Below are 15,717 nucleotides of genomic sequence, written 5' to 3'. Positions count from 1 at the left end.
TTCTCTTTATTTATTTCTATAAAAACGAATTTAATTTTTATATCCTTTGCAAAATTAGAACCAAAATATCAACTTTACACAAAAATGCAATGTGTGTCATTTTGGTTAAACAAATTTAAATATGTTTGGTCTTGTACACTACAGTTTTACAGTTACCATTACAGCTTTCTAATGTCACTATCACGTAAAAAGAAATGACAAATAGTCAAATGTCAAATCTGACGATTGAACGTGGCTGGCATTCGCTAATCTGTATATTATTTCTGTACTTTTATTTATCAGCAATCAATGACAAATCTGTGCAATTAGGGAGAATCTGTGATATGATATGAAATACATGTATCTATTTCCAAGTCAACAAACTCCTGTCGCAACCAAAACTGTAAGTAAAATAATGGGATTCAAAGGTTTCTCCACTTAAAAATATGCTAGGATTGTTTATTGATTTTTAAATGTTTTTCAGCTAAAAAATGGCTTTAAAAAAGGTAAAAGGAAATTTAGAGCGAATGTTTGATAAAAACTTAACCGACTTGGTAAGGGGGATAAGGAACAACAAGGAAAATGAGGTGTGTAAATATATTCTTAGCAGGTTATGTCCAAAATATAGTTCATTCACTTTATTTTTGTTCCAGGCCAAATATATTTCTGAATGTATGGAAGATATCAAGCAAGAACTCAGACAGGACAATTTGTCAGTCAAGAGTAATGCGATTGCTAAGCTTACATATGTGAGTACAGCTGTTCTATTTATATATATCATGTTGATTTCATTTACAAACAGATGTAGGACATCAATAAAAATAATTGTTTTTCTATTAATTCATAAATACTGTCAATAAAAGCTGTTAAATCAAATAATGCAAGTTAATTGCTTTTAATTGGATGTTATGGCTTTATACTAACCAATTTTTAAAAATTATATTAGCTATACTTGTCGACATAGTTTTATTGTTTTGGTTGAAAAACATCTTGTGCATGACCGACACCAACTTTAGCAAATACGAATACAATTTATTCATCATAAAACCTGCAAACAAGAGGAAAGTCTTCTGCAAATCTGTCAGACAGGTCAAATCAAATAATATAAACATAAATAAACATTATAAAGTATTTTAAAAACTTTCAAAACGTTAAATAAAATACACTACATTAAAACTATTTAAAATTCAAGAAACTCACTTAACCCTTTCACTGCCGACAACCTTACACTAGCTTCTCACAGAGGCTGACCATATCGCACTTCTGCTCAAATAGTGTCACATCATATGTCAAAAAAGTAAAGTATCGAGAAAACGGCTTTTAAAATTTGTGCTAGAACTTTTCTGGGTTTAATTAAAAAAATATTAAAATTAGTGTAATAACTATTTTAGTCAGTTATAAAGGTTTTTGAGGCTCTACAAAATAGTGTATTAATTCTGCTAAACATATTAACACATTTGCGAACACAACTGCATATGAAGTCATTTACTCCATAAGAAGATGTGTATACATGTGAAGTATGAATGTGTTAAATTTTTTTTTTGAGTTGTGACACTATACATATAAAATACCAAAAAATGTACGATATATTATTTATCAAAAGTGGCTCTTGCAGTACAGAATATAATATCAATATTATTATCTGGTTAAGAGACCTATACTTTTTAGTGAGGTAACTTTAAATGCAAGTAACAACATTAAACAAAAAATATTGCAAAAAGGAAAATAAATAAGTGATAAATGTGTCACTTTTCTTAAGCACATACGCAGATTGTTTTGAATGAAGTAATCAGATATATAGGGCGTTTGGTAAAGAATGGGCCATAGCTTAACCTTAGATTCCTGAGCTTAAAATATCTTGATTTAAGCTAATTGGACCGCGTTATGTAATAACGGATTTACCGGCAAAAGTCCAAAATCAAGATAATAGTGCCATCTTGCAGCTAGGGTGCAAATCTACGTATAAAAATATGTTTTTTGTAAAAAAAATTAAAAAAAAGCTGTTTTTAAATGCCTGTATTAAGCGACATTTTTTATTTTATTAAAAAAAATCTCACACTAGGATTTGTAATTTCGAACTAAACGCCAATAATGGTACATAATCCATTGTCATAAACAAAAATCTGCATCTTTGTAAGTGTAATATCGAATCAAGTGCCATGAATAGTAGGTTAATTCTTTATTACAAAACATAACATATTTACTAACGTTTAAGATATCGAATTAAAAGACATCCTTTGTCAGGAAACATCAGATTAAGCGCCAAATATGTCTCTTAATCCGGTATTCGGATCTTAACTCATGCATATCTTAAAAAATCATTAACGAATTAAGCGACATTTGATCAAATAACTCTTAAAATATAAATTATTTTTAAAAAATTTTAAACACATGTAAAAGTCCATTTACATTTGCATTAATATATTAAATATGAAACATATCAGTACTATATTTTAAAAATAGTACCAAAAACAAATTTAAAATCTTTAAACCGATTTATCTCAAAACTACATTTTGGCGCTTAATCCACAATTACATAACGCGGTCCAATTTACCTTAGTGCAAAAGTTGATAATAACCGAAATAGAGGGTGTCAAAGTTAAACTTTTATTTTATTTATTCTTGAATATTTCCTGACAGGCATGGGATAATAATACGAAATTCGGTAAGCCAGGGTTTTTGAGACGAGAAATCTAAATTTGCCACCAAAAATGATGTATTGCCTAGAGAGCGCCACATACATCTTTCAGAGCTCATTTAATACGTTTAATTTTTTTATCCCCCACTCTACATACTTTTTGAATCAAAATTTTTATTCTCTCAATTTTTTTCCTAAAAAAGGTATACTGCATTCATCTCGCTCAATTCAATTTTTTTCGAGATAAACGCATTTTAAATGTGCAATACAACATAATTTTTTGCAGAATATCATTGTAGTTAGACCCGAAAAACAAAATTGAAACCATAATAATTGTGATAGTTCTCATATTTATGTCATTGCATCGCAAATTCCATTTTAAGAAATGTGCGATACATTTTTGTTAATTTTTATGGTTTTAAGTTATTTTTCGCGGGTAACTACAATGATATTATGCAAAAAATTATGTTGCCTCGCCGATTTAAAATACACTTATCTCGAAAATGGTTGAGTTTAGCGAGATGAATGCAGTATTAAGACCGTGCAAGTTAAGAAAAGCGATACCTGGTTTCATAGCTCAGCAACATTTTTTGCACTTTTAATTATATTGACCAATTACATCAGTCCTGGTTGCTGAATACTTGTCAAGGCCATAGCCCAAAAAAAATTATAAGAAGAAAAAGTAATATTGAGGTTATGTTATTAAAAAATAAACAATTGTATTTAGCAAATAAAATTAATTATTAAAATGCAGTACTGCAAGCAAAATACAATTAATTAAATTTACTTCTATATAATATTTGGATATCATATCAATATTGTGAAGCAACATATAATTTTTCTTCTTCAATGACAGCAGGTATGAAATATTGGGACCGTGCAAGTTCAGCAAAGTAAAGCCTGGTTTATACGCTCAGCAACATTTTTCGCACTTTTAATTATATTGGCCAATTATATTAGTCCTGGTTACTGGATAATTGTCAAGGCCATAGTCCAAAAAAATAAGAAAAAATAAGATTCAGGTTATGTTATTAAAACGTAAACAATTGTATGTAGTAAATAAAATTAGTTATTAAAATGCAGTACTGCAAGCAAAATACAATTAATTAAATTTACCTTATGTAATAATTGCATATCATATCAATATTGTGGAGCAATATATAATTTATCTTCTTAAAAGACAGTAGGTATGAAATATACGTCAATTTGACAATTTCAATTGACAATATGCATTATTTAAGAAGGTTCCAATATTTCTCCGCTATTCGAGCACGATCGTTTCTCATATCCCCTCCAAGTACTTGCACAAGCGAATAGGTCAATTTGATAATTTCAATTGACAATATGATTTATTTGAGAAAGTTGCAAGATTTCTCTGCTATTCGCGCACCATCATGCATGAGAGAATAAAAATTTTGATTCAAAAACTATGTAGAGTGGGGGATAAAAAAAATTGAACGCATTAAATGAGTGCTGAAAGACGTATGTTGCGCCCTCTGGGTAATACATCATTTTTGGTGGCAAATTTAGATTTCTCATCCCAAAAAAACCACCGCTTACCAAATTTCATGTTGTTATCCCATTCCTGTCAGGTAATATTCAAGAATAAATAAAATAAAAGCTACACCCTGTACTTCGGTTATTATCAACTTTGGTACTAAGGTAAATTAGCTTAAATCGACATATTTTAAACTCAGGAATCAAGGTTAAGCTATGGCCCATTCTTTACCAAACACCCTGTATTGTCTTAACTCGACAAACAACGCTTTATACACATCTTGGATGGACAAATGCCTTGCTTAAGTCGATATGTGACACTGTTTATGTTTAGTGCACCGTTGATTTTGGTTAATCATATAATGACACTAGTGTCATCTAACGACAAATACTTAAACTATAAATGTAATACTTTTTGAGATAAGATTTTGTTGTTTTATTAAACTGTTGGTGCAATGTTTGAGCAGAGGTGCAATATACCAAAGTGATTTTTGCACCCGTGCTGATGGCATCGATAGATGTCATGTGTCTGTGACTTAAGAAGCCAATGACGTAATTGACACGGTTGTAAATGTTATGACATAGTAAAAATTGTTTTACTTTTAATTTAAAATGATTATAGCAGTACAGTTGCAAATTAATATCGACACCCAATATGTCGCTGAGCTTGGTAAAACATTTCACTTCAATGTAGCCAAGAGCATGCTGTGCTACTCCCAGGCGTGAGAATTGATGATGTATATTGACAGAACAGATTGTATGAAAAACAGACTAAAAATCTAAAAATTATAGGAATAATGCAGAAAATACAAAAAATCGTGAATATAACTTCATTAATCTATGAAATGTCAATAGTGTCAAAATTTTATAAATGTCATTAGTGTCAAAATTTGATAACAGTTGAGTAAACTTGCCTGAGGTTGGACCAATAGTTACAAGCAAGCTTTAGGGCACGGAAAAATTAATCCTCTTGGTTTGAAAACAGACTATAGTTTTCTATTAATTTTTTCATATATTCATATCATACATTTCATATAATTTTTTATTATTGTATTTTATTTGTAGCAATATTGATGAAAGAAAAACTTACAGAGAAAATGTAAAATTTTTAGTCTAATTGGTATATTAAATTAATAATGAAAATATCCAAAAGGATTTCAAAATTTTTCAAAACATTTTACCGTTTATCCCAAACCCTTTTTTCAGTGCGTCATAGTTTGTCAAATTCGCTCTAACACATTAAGTTCGAAGTGACAGAAAAAATCGTATGTCCGAGATTATTATACATAGAACTTCGAAAATTATGTATTCGTTAAAGGGTATTATTTCCATATTTAAGCGACTTATACTTTAGAGATGTATAATTGGTTGACAATTACAGTACTCTAAATAGATAACCAATCCATGATGCGAATAAAGATAATTTGAAACAAAAGTAATCTATCCTGACAGGAGTTTTACAATGTTAACGGATAAAATGACAATTTTGTAATACTAGGTTAAAAAATTTTTAACGATGTAAATATAACTATTTTATGTCATTGGTATATTCGGACCAGTTTTCGGACATTGTATAGTGAAATTTTATTCCATATATATTCCATATTTATATAAATATTGATATTTATATAAACATAAATATTCTGACAACTGTCAGAATTATCTAAAATGTCATGCAGCGATTCTCGCCATTCTTAAAATCATATATGGGTGATTCGCCAAAATAGACGGCAATTTCGAGGTAGAGAAATTTAATTTAAAACATGGTTTAGAATTAGTTCATTTTTAAATAATTTTTATAAAATGAGCTATTTAACTTACCCATGATACCAGCAGAGATCATTTTTAAATATTTTCCGAAAAACGGAAATAGTGTGACTTCGGAGTTGACTAAGTGTCCACGGTGTTGACGTAATTCTCTGTTAATTGAAATTTATGATCGTAACAATTAAATAAAAATTGGCATGTAATAAAACTATACAAAACACTTCCATTTTGATATAAACTACTACAGAAAAACATGAAAAATAGGTAAAATATCAATTGCGTCGGAGTTGATTTAGACCGGCCTTCGTGTTGACAAAACTTTTCAATATGTAGCCGTGTCTTCTCCGTTAAACTTCAAAAATCTAATCTGCTTTTGAACACAATCTTGGCATTTCCTTTCTATACATTCTTCTCTCTTTTCTCCATTTTCTCCATGTCAACATAATGATTTCTCATCCGCTTGCACACATGAGCTCCATGTTTTCACATAATGTGCCTACATAGACAGATGTCTCTTTTATCAACATTAGAGAAGACTACCCAAAATGGTATATTCTTACAGAAATAAGCATAGCTGCATAAAATATTACTTTCTTTCATAAAATCTTTATTTAACGATTTTGGGGGCTTTCGCCTTTATTTTTCCGTCGTACTCCAGTGTATACGAGCCATTTTCTATAAAAAGAAGATAATTACCAAACCAACCGAAACATCTTGAGAGCTTACCCAGTAACCCTTTTCCTATATCAGACTAAATTTAAATTGTATTTTTTTAGTTTAAGAATGACAACTCACACACTTTCAACAACTCCGAGGCACGTTCGTCAACTCCGAGGCACGTTCGTCAACTCCGAGGCACGACTGGGCTTCGGTGTTGATGATTTCATACATTTTTAATTCTACTTTCTACAAATATTAAAAATAATTCTGCTTTATTCATCGTGTGTCAAAAAAACTTTATAGCGCGTACTTAGAAGAAAAACATTAAAAGAATAGCAAAATTAAGCTTTTACGAAGGCTTCGGTGTTGACTGTATAGAAACATACGCTTAGCTTCTTCTTCTTCTTCTTAACTCAGGCGAGACTCGTTAGTCTCTGGCACTTGGTCATAAGACCTTTGTACCAAACCCTGTTCTTCTCCTTAAACTTTAATAAGTCCTGTGGCCTCAACGAAGGCCAACAGTTTTCTTATTGGTAGTTTTAAGATCTCTTCTGGTTCAAACCTCATTTGACCAGTGAAGTTCTGCCTTACATCACCTAACAAACTGCAATAGCATAGTATGTGTATGGCAGTTTCTTCTTCCATTTCGCACTTTCTGCACCATGGTTCATTCACCTTACCTAGTTTGTATAGGTGATTTCTTAAACGACAATGTCCAGTCACCATTTCAGTGACCGTTTTGATCTCTCGTTTATTGAGGTTCATCAAACTGTTCGAGAGTTTTTTATCAATATTCTTGATTATTTTTTTAGTCTGGATTTGCCCTTGAGTGGTTCTCCATTTATTTTGATGATTCTTTATCAGCCATTTCTGAACCTCGTTTTTCATAGCATCTTTAGTGATGCCACAGAAAGGTTCTGGGCCTTCAAAAGTTTTTCTCGAGCCTTGTTTCGCTAACATATCTGCTCGTTCGTTCCCATGCACCCCTTCATGACCCGGCACCCATATTAAAGACACTTTGTTGTCTTTTGCCAGGTTATTGAGGAGATCTTTGCAGTTTCTCACCAGTTTTGATTTGGTGAGAGGGTTCTTTACAGCCAGAATAGCCGATTGGCTATCTGTGTAAATGTTGATTCTCTTAGCTTTAGGGTCCTCATCAATTATTTCATCAATGCAGGCCACCAAAGCAAAAACTTCAGCCTGGAACACCGTTGTATGTTGACCTAGGCTGTAAGATTTATTATAGTTACATGTTTGCCCAAAGACTCCTGATCCAGTACCATGGGCAGTTTTAGATCCATCAGTGAACCATATTAAGTCTCCATTAATGTTTGGGACTTTTTGTTCTCTAGATGGTATAATTGTGTTAATCTTCTCAGTGAAGATTAGTTCTGGTGTCATCATATCTAAGTTCATCATAAAGATGTATTCCTCAAGTATAGTCCCAGTAATGTTTGTGTGGCTATTCAATACATAATTTGGCCTCCAAGTATTGTTTGCTTTGAGCCTCATGATAGTCATAAATATACAATTCCAGCGGAGGGAGACCTGTGATAGCCTCTAATGAAGCCGTTCCTGTACTATTCAAGGCTCCTGTTATATTTAGAAGCGCTTGTCTTTGTAGGGTGGTGAGAGTGGTCACATAAGATTGCAAAGCCGTCTTTCTCCACCAGAGTACTGACCCATAAGTAACTGTCGGTCGTATCACTGATGTGTACAACCAACATATCACCTTTGGTTTCAATCTCCAGGTTTTACCTACAACTCGTCTGCAGTTCCAGAAGAGTCGCTTAGCCCTATTGGTTATATTGGTAATATGAGTATTCCAATTGAGTTTCGAATCCAGGGTTACCCCTAGATACTTAACCTCATTGGTTCTTTCCAGTACCTCTCCAAATAATTTCAGCTCACTCAGTCCAGTAAGCTTCCTCTTATTTGTAAAGGCTATCAGTTTAGTTTTAGAAGGGTTCACGGAGAGGTTCTCTTCCAGACACCAGTTCTCTATGTAGTGAAGGGCATATCGCATCTGATACGCAACAGTGCTGGGAAATTTTCCCCTAGTTACTATCACGATATCATCTGCGAAACCCTGGACCCAGATTCCTTGGGCGCTTAGCCCATGAATCAGATCATCGACAACTATGTTCCATATGACGGTGACAATACACCGCCTTGAGGGCATCCCTTAGTTGCCCTCAGATTTATGGTATCTTCATGCGTATCTGTGGATATTATTCTGCTCTGAAGCATCTGAATAATCCACTTGCATGTTGTGTTGTTGATTTTCTTCCTCACCAGTGCGCTTTGTATAGACTCGATTGAGGTATTATCAAATGCACCTTCTATATCTAAAAATGCAGCAAGGGCGACTTCTTTCTGATGCAGACTCCTTTCGAGTTCCGACACTAGATTGTGCAGGGCGGCTTCACCTGATTTCCCTGCCTGATACGCCCATTGCCGTTGGTGCAGTGGATTTTCATTTAAATTGTTTTTCTTGATGTGTTCGTTCAAGATTTTTTCCATGGTTTTTAACATGAATGAGGTCAGACTTATAGGCCTGTAGGATTTTGCTAAGGTGTAATCGGTTTTTCCTGGTTTGGGAATGAACGCCACCCTTGCCCTTCTCCAAGCTTTGGGAATGTATCCCAGAGCATGGCTAGCTCTAAATATTATGATCAGGGGACCCATGATTATTTCCAGACCCTCCTGGAGAAGCTTAGGAAATATACCATCCGGTCCCGCAGTTTTATAAGGTTCAAAAGTTTCAATAGCCCATCTGACCTTGTGAGAACCAAAGATCTCGTCAGAGGTCAGCCAGTCCCTTTTGGTTGGGCTATTGTTTGCTTGATGATTGTTATTAGCAGTCAATTGCGTCGACCCTGGAAAGTGAACACTTAAAAGATGCTCTACAGTCTCCTTCTCTGTGTCCGTATACTTCCCATTGGGCAATTTCATTGACTTGGGTTTGTTAATGTTATCTCTTTTGAGGATTCTGTTAACCCTGGCGCATTCAGGTACACTTTCAATGTTTTCACAGAATTCTCTCCAGGATCTTTCCTTACGCTTAGCTTAAGACACCTTGAAAAATTTTCACACAATTTGGGTTAGACTGAAGCGTTCCTCTCTTGTCAAGCTGCCTGCCAAACAGTATAGTGCAGTTTGGCATATATTTTCATGAGGCCTCGGTGTTGATGCAAAAAGTTGGTTACAGTTTTTAGTAGTAGATTTTTATGGTTTAATTTTAAAAATGAAAGTTATTAATTTGACAGTTTTAAATTACATTGGGTTTTTAATTAATTATTGATAAAATAATCTGCAGTTTTGTAACTTTTCAGTGTGTAATACTATAAAACAGATCAAAAAACAAGGCCGGTTACAGCCTCGGAGTTGATATTTTGACATTAAAATTGCATGAAATGCTTAGAAAATTCCTTGCTAGAGTAAAAATCTTATAGAACCGTGCATGTGTCTGATAAGAAATCTATAATGATATTGTATATTTGTTGTGAGCCTGTAGCCAGCAGAGACTGACGTGACGTAATGTCAATAATTACAGATACTGAACAAGTTGGCTAGTAAGTTTGGCTTGACACAGATCTGGTTGCCATTTTTGAATAAGGGCTCAGTATGTTCCCTTTTAGTTAAAAGTTGACTACTATTTATGGGATGTTGGCAAAAGCTATTAAAAATCATGTCTATGAATCAATTCAGAACTTTAGTTGGTTTCTTCTTTTCAAAGCATCATGCTCTTGTTAAGTGATAGCATAAATAAAAAAATTTGAAAACATTTTTTAAGAAACGCTTTTCTTTAATTACCAGTGACTAAAATTAAAAATATAAAAAAATCAACCAAAAAGCAAAAAATAAAAAAATTGAAAAAATCTAACACATTCGTCAAAGAAAAGCGTGGTGCGTCTTCATCGAATAAACGGTTTTCGCCCCACGCTTTTCTTTAACAAATGTGTTAGATTTTTTCAATTTTTTTATTTTTTGCTTTTTGGTTGATTTTTTTATATTTCTAATTTTAGTCACTGGTAATTAAAGAAAAGCGTTTCTTAAATATTTTTTTCATATTTTTTTATTTTTTACTTTTTTAGTCTTACACTTTTCAAACATTAAAATATATCGTCATGTTTATTAAAATATGTATTAAACATATGATGTACAAACATGAAAAGTAGTCGGAATCGGCAAAAAATTTGAAACTTTATTGTTTATTTATGAAGCATAACGTAAACAATTAACGTAAAAAGTGAAATTATGTATTGTTCATATAATTAGCTACAATCTTTAAAAATTTCAAGTTTCTTCATTGTAAAAATTTTTTCATCGTAAAAATTTCAAGTTTTTTTATTTAAACAATTAATAAACATAAAAAAAATTATTGACTATTCGTGTATTGTTCCCGCGAATGCATGTCTGCAAATTTTTAGTCATTTGCATTGAAGAAAAGGCAGTCAAATTAACGTCCAAAGATTTGACCCAAACGATTCAACTAAAGAAAAGGGTTTAATTAATTAATACGCCAAAACGAATTCTAATGTTAATTGTAGCACAAAACGTCTCTACCGGTGGTTTTTCTAAGACTACCGATAAAAACACGAATTTTTTGAATTCGACTTTTGGTTGAAGTTTTGTTTCGTATCGTATTGAAAGTTGACACGAATAAGCGCCGATTTTTATATAAACAAATATATGAGCGTTCACAATTTGAAACTGTATTGTTTATTTATGAAGCATAACGTAAACAATTAACGTAAAAAGTGAAATTATGTATAGTTCATATCATTAGCTACAATCCGTAAAAGTTTCAAGTTTCTACATTGTAAAAAACAAGAGAATTTAAGCATTTTCCATTAAAATCGGTTTTTTTTATTTAAACAATTAATAAACATAAAAAAAATTTATTGACTATTCGTGTATTGTTCCCGCGAATGCATTTGTCTGCAAACTTTCATTCATTTGCATTGAAGAAAAGGCAGTCAAATTAACGTCTAAAGATTTGACGCAAACTATTGAACTAAAGAAAAGCGTTTAATAAATATAATTTTAACAATTTTTCTTTCTCTTTTAGTTACAAATGTTGGGCTATGATATATCATGGGCTGGCTTTAACATAATAGAAGTGATGAGTTCAAGTAAATTTACCTTAAAAAGAATCGGGTACCTTGCTGCCAGCCAGTCATTTCATTGTGATTCAGAGGTAAATGACATTTAATATAATCAGTGTTCTGTAAATTATTAGTAAAAAGCATTCATTGAGATGTTGAAAAAAAAAACTTTATTTAATTTATACTAAATACTCACTCTTTAATAGCCACTTTACACGATGCAAGTAATTGTGCAATTGATTGAACAATTTCTTGCAGCAATAGAAATTAGATTGTGCCATACGAAAATTGCACACAAAAGTTGCTGCAACTTGTTGCATCAAGAAGTTGCTGCTAAATAGAACCTGCCTTATTTTTCATGGAATTTTTTCTGTAATTTGGTTATATTGTTACTATTGTTAGTAACTTTTAACGCTACACTGTGTGTGTTTTTACTTTCCTGTCAACAATTAAAAGCTTCTGATGACATTGACATTCTGCCTCCTCAATTTCAAAGTCACACTCTGCTCGATATAAAGACCACGCTTGATTGTTTAAGTACCAATTTTGTTCAGCTGGATAATTATAAGATCGTTCTTGGGACATATGCAATACTGCTTAGTGCGGTGGTTATAAAACTGCAACAAGATAAATCTAACAAGAAAACACAGCATTGTTGAGTTAGACTGTGGCTAACAAATAGCGATATCACTAAAGGGAAGGAGTTACCTTAGAGAGGAGTTTAATGAACCGTCTATACATTTAAATTACATAAGAGTGGATAAAAATACTTTTTGAGAACTTGTTTTATTTGGTCACACCAGACATTGCAAAACAAAATACTGTGATGAGGGAATCAATCTCTGCAAAGCATAGATAGGGCGTTTGGGAGTTTCTTCTCTGTTAACTGTCAAAGCAATTTCTGTCTATTTCATGCCAGTTTATGCAATTGTTTGCACCGTGTAATCACTTTATTGCAGAAAGTTATTTGCAACTTATTGCACAAGTTCTTGCGCAAGAAATTGTGCAATTCATTGCGCAGTTACTTGCATTGTGTAAAGTGGCTATTAGGATAAGAATCTAATGACTTAGGTAGTAGTAGGAAGACACAGTGTTGTGTGAAAAACAAAAAAATACCAATAAATCTCAAGAAAAGGGTATTCAGTTGTATTTTACCACTTATGACCTATGGAATGGAAGTCGATGCGCAAGAAATTGTGCAATTAATTGCGCAATTACTTGCATTGTGTAAAGTGGCTATTAGGATAAGAATCTAATGACTTAGATAGCAGTAGGAAGACTCAAGTCTTGTGTGAAAAACAAGAAAGATACCAATAAATCTAAAGAAAAGGTTATTCAGTTATATTTTACACCTATGGAATGAAGACTGTGTCACTTACAGAATTATTAGCCAATAGATTAAGAACAACATAGAGGGCCATCGAACGAGCTAGGAGTATCTCTGAGAGAACATATACAAAATGAAGTAGGACAAAGGTGGAAGATGTAACTGGAAGAATGGCCCAAATGAAATGGAAGTGAAGAGGATACATGGCATGACAAAACAATGAAAGCTGGATGTACATTGATACAAACATTGTACATTGGAGACCACATGTGCACAAATCTAATTAGTAGAAAAAGACCACAGAAACCATGTAGTCTAAGATACGATATAAGGTCGATTTGCACCGATCTGTTTAATGGATAAAAATTATTGGATATGTAATTTAGCATGTTAACAATTAACAAAAAACAAGTGTTGCCCGATCTAATCTTGTTCTAACTATAATTATTTAATAATTAAAAAATGACATTTTTTTTATAAATTAAAAAAAATTCGACCCGGGCAGATATTATTTCAGATTTTTTAGATCATTCTAAACAAAGAAGGTCTTCTGTAATTTTTCTCTAAAGTTGATCGTTTTCTTGTTAAAAACAATTTAAAACTGAAAAAAGAACGAAAGATGACGATTTTCAAGGCTCAAAAACATAAGTATAAAATATCATTTTTGAAATTACGAAGAACCTAAATTCAAATTCAAACCTTATTCTATCAGTTCTTGATAAGTCTTTTGGACTTATTTCATTCTGAAACATTGTTTTTTAGTTGTTAATGCCCATCTCCCCATAAGAATCATTCCTCATTAACAATTAAAAAAATATATATTTTAGCATAAATCATGGCTAAAATTCTTATCGAGACCTGATAGAAAAAGGCTTGAACTTGAATTTATGTACTCTAAAAAGGGGTAGTTCCCTAGGTTGGCTGTATACTATATAGTTAAAAAACATGAAGTAAAAACCACTTCTATGTAATTGGTATATTTATTAAATATTTTAAAAATCCCAATGGATTGAAAAAAAATTTTTGTCCAATTCAGAACGTTTTCGGACCTATCAGTCCATCATCAGTGAATCTAAAATAGAATAAGTAATCTCACTAATAAAATTGGGATCCCACAATTTTATTAGTGGGATTACTTATTATATTTTAGATTCACCGATGGTGGACTGATAGGTCCCAAAACGTTCTGAATTGGACCAATTTTTTTCAATCCATTGGGATTTTAAAAATTTTTAATAAATATACCAATTACATAGAAGTGGCTTTTACTTCATGTTGAGAGTTTTTTTGAATTTATGTACTGGATGATTACAAAAATGATATTTTTTACTTGTGTTTTTGAGCCTTGTAAATTGTAATCTTTCGTTCTTTTTTCAGTATTAAATTGTTTATAAAGGCCATAAACGAAGAAAAAAATGGTTTATAACTCGATAACGATCAACTTTAGAGAAAAATTATTGTAAAAGACCTTTTCTGTTTAGAATGATCAAAAAAATCTGAAATAATACCTGCCCGGGTCGAATTTTGTTCTATTTCATCAAAAAATTTCATTTTTAATTATTAATTAATTATAGTTGGAACAAGATTAGATCGGGTAACCCTTGTTTTTTGTAATTGTTAACATGCTAAATTACATATCCAATAATTATTATCCATTAAACAGATCGGTGCAAATCAACCTTATATCGGATCCTCTACTAATGGCTAGACAATAGACAACATCAAAGCAAAAGTGGGGAGAAACTAAATGGCACAAAACAGAAGAGAGTATAAACAGGCTGAAGAAGAAGACTGTTCAATGTGGAAAAAATAAATCCCTAGGTGAAAGGGCTGTATTGTAGAGAGGTTTAGTTAAGCTGTATCGTAGACGACCTGTAGTACAGTAGAATGATCTAAGTAAATAGCAATTCATCAAAAAACTAAGAAATACAACTTTCCAGTTGTAGATGCATTGCTTACTACTAAAAATTTTCATAACAACGGTTTTCGTTAAACTGTATATATTTATGCATTGTTGCTTTCTGCTTTTTTTAGTTATTAATGCTAACCACAAATATGATAAGGAAAGAACTGAACTCACAGAATCAGTATGAAGCTGGTCTTGCACTGACATCTCTCAGTTGTTATATAAGTACTGATTTAGCCAGAGATTTATCAAATGATATCCTAACATTGGTAAGTCAACTATCTATTTAATTATTTATAAAAATTAAAAAACATGAATTTAGATTTGTTTTTGTAATTATAGCTTATCTTTGTACTTATATAGTATTTTCATTTGCATTTTACAAACTGCTGTATTTCTGGACATTTCTCTATACTCTTATCTCATCTTGGAAATATTTTGACAGATTTATTGTTGGAAACATACAACTCACAAAATTACTGCCTCTCAATATAATAGCTTAAATAAACTTACTGTTTGAGACTCCTTTTATTGAAAAAAGAAGAATAATGGGAGTGTATAATAATTATAGACATAAGGATAGACAAGGCATACTGAGCAAAATAGTGTAACGCGCGGGCAGTCGATCGGTTGTTTATCTCTTTTTACCGATCGATCCCGCGCATGTGAAAGACAAAGATGGCTAGACCACTCAAAGTGAATATTGGCTAATGACGTTCTTGATATTGGCGTTACACCTCTATTCACAGAGCGGCCCATACCTTACCTTGTCTATTCTTATTATGATAATAAAGTAAATGGAGTATGTTTAGACTTAGAATTATTAATATCA

General features: G+C 32.1%; 1 protein-coding gene across 2 annotated transcripts in view; it reads left to right on the top strand.

Moving 5' to 3' along the window:
• Positions 1–211: 211 nt before the first annotated feature.
• Positions 212–15,717, top strand: part of LOC114339188 (AP-3 complex subunit delta) — a 164,356-nt gene continuing 148,850 nt past the window's right edge. Inside the window, exons 1-5 of one of the 2 annotated variants that reach the window (XM_050647191.1) lie at positions 212–382; positions 464–566; positions 633–728; positions 11,616–11,744; positions 15,014–15,154. In XM_050647191.1, the coding sequence (XP_050503148.1) occupies positions 471–566; positions 633–728; positions 11,616–11,744; positions 15,014–15,154 (462 nt within the window). In that variant the 5' untranslated portion in view covers positions 212–382; positions 464–470. Of the gene's footprint in view, positions 383–452; positions 567–632; positions 729–11,615; positions 11,745–15,013; positions 15,155–15,717 lie in introns of those variants that run through there. The other variant, XM_028289815.2, reaches the window with a different exon arrangement.

Source organism: Diabrotica virgifera, chromosome 3 (genome assembly GCF_917563875.1).
Source record: "Diabrotica virgifera virgifera chromosome 3, PGI_DIABVI_V3a".
Lineage (NCBI taxonomy): Eukaryota > Metazoa > Arthropoda > Insecta > Coleoptera > Chrysomelidae > Diabrotica > Diabrotica virgifera.
This window is presented reverse-complemented; position numbering and strand designations above follow the sequence as displayed.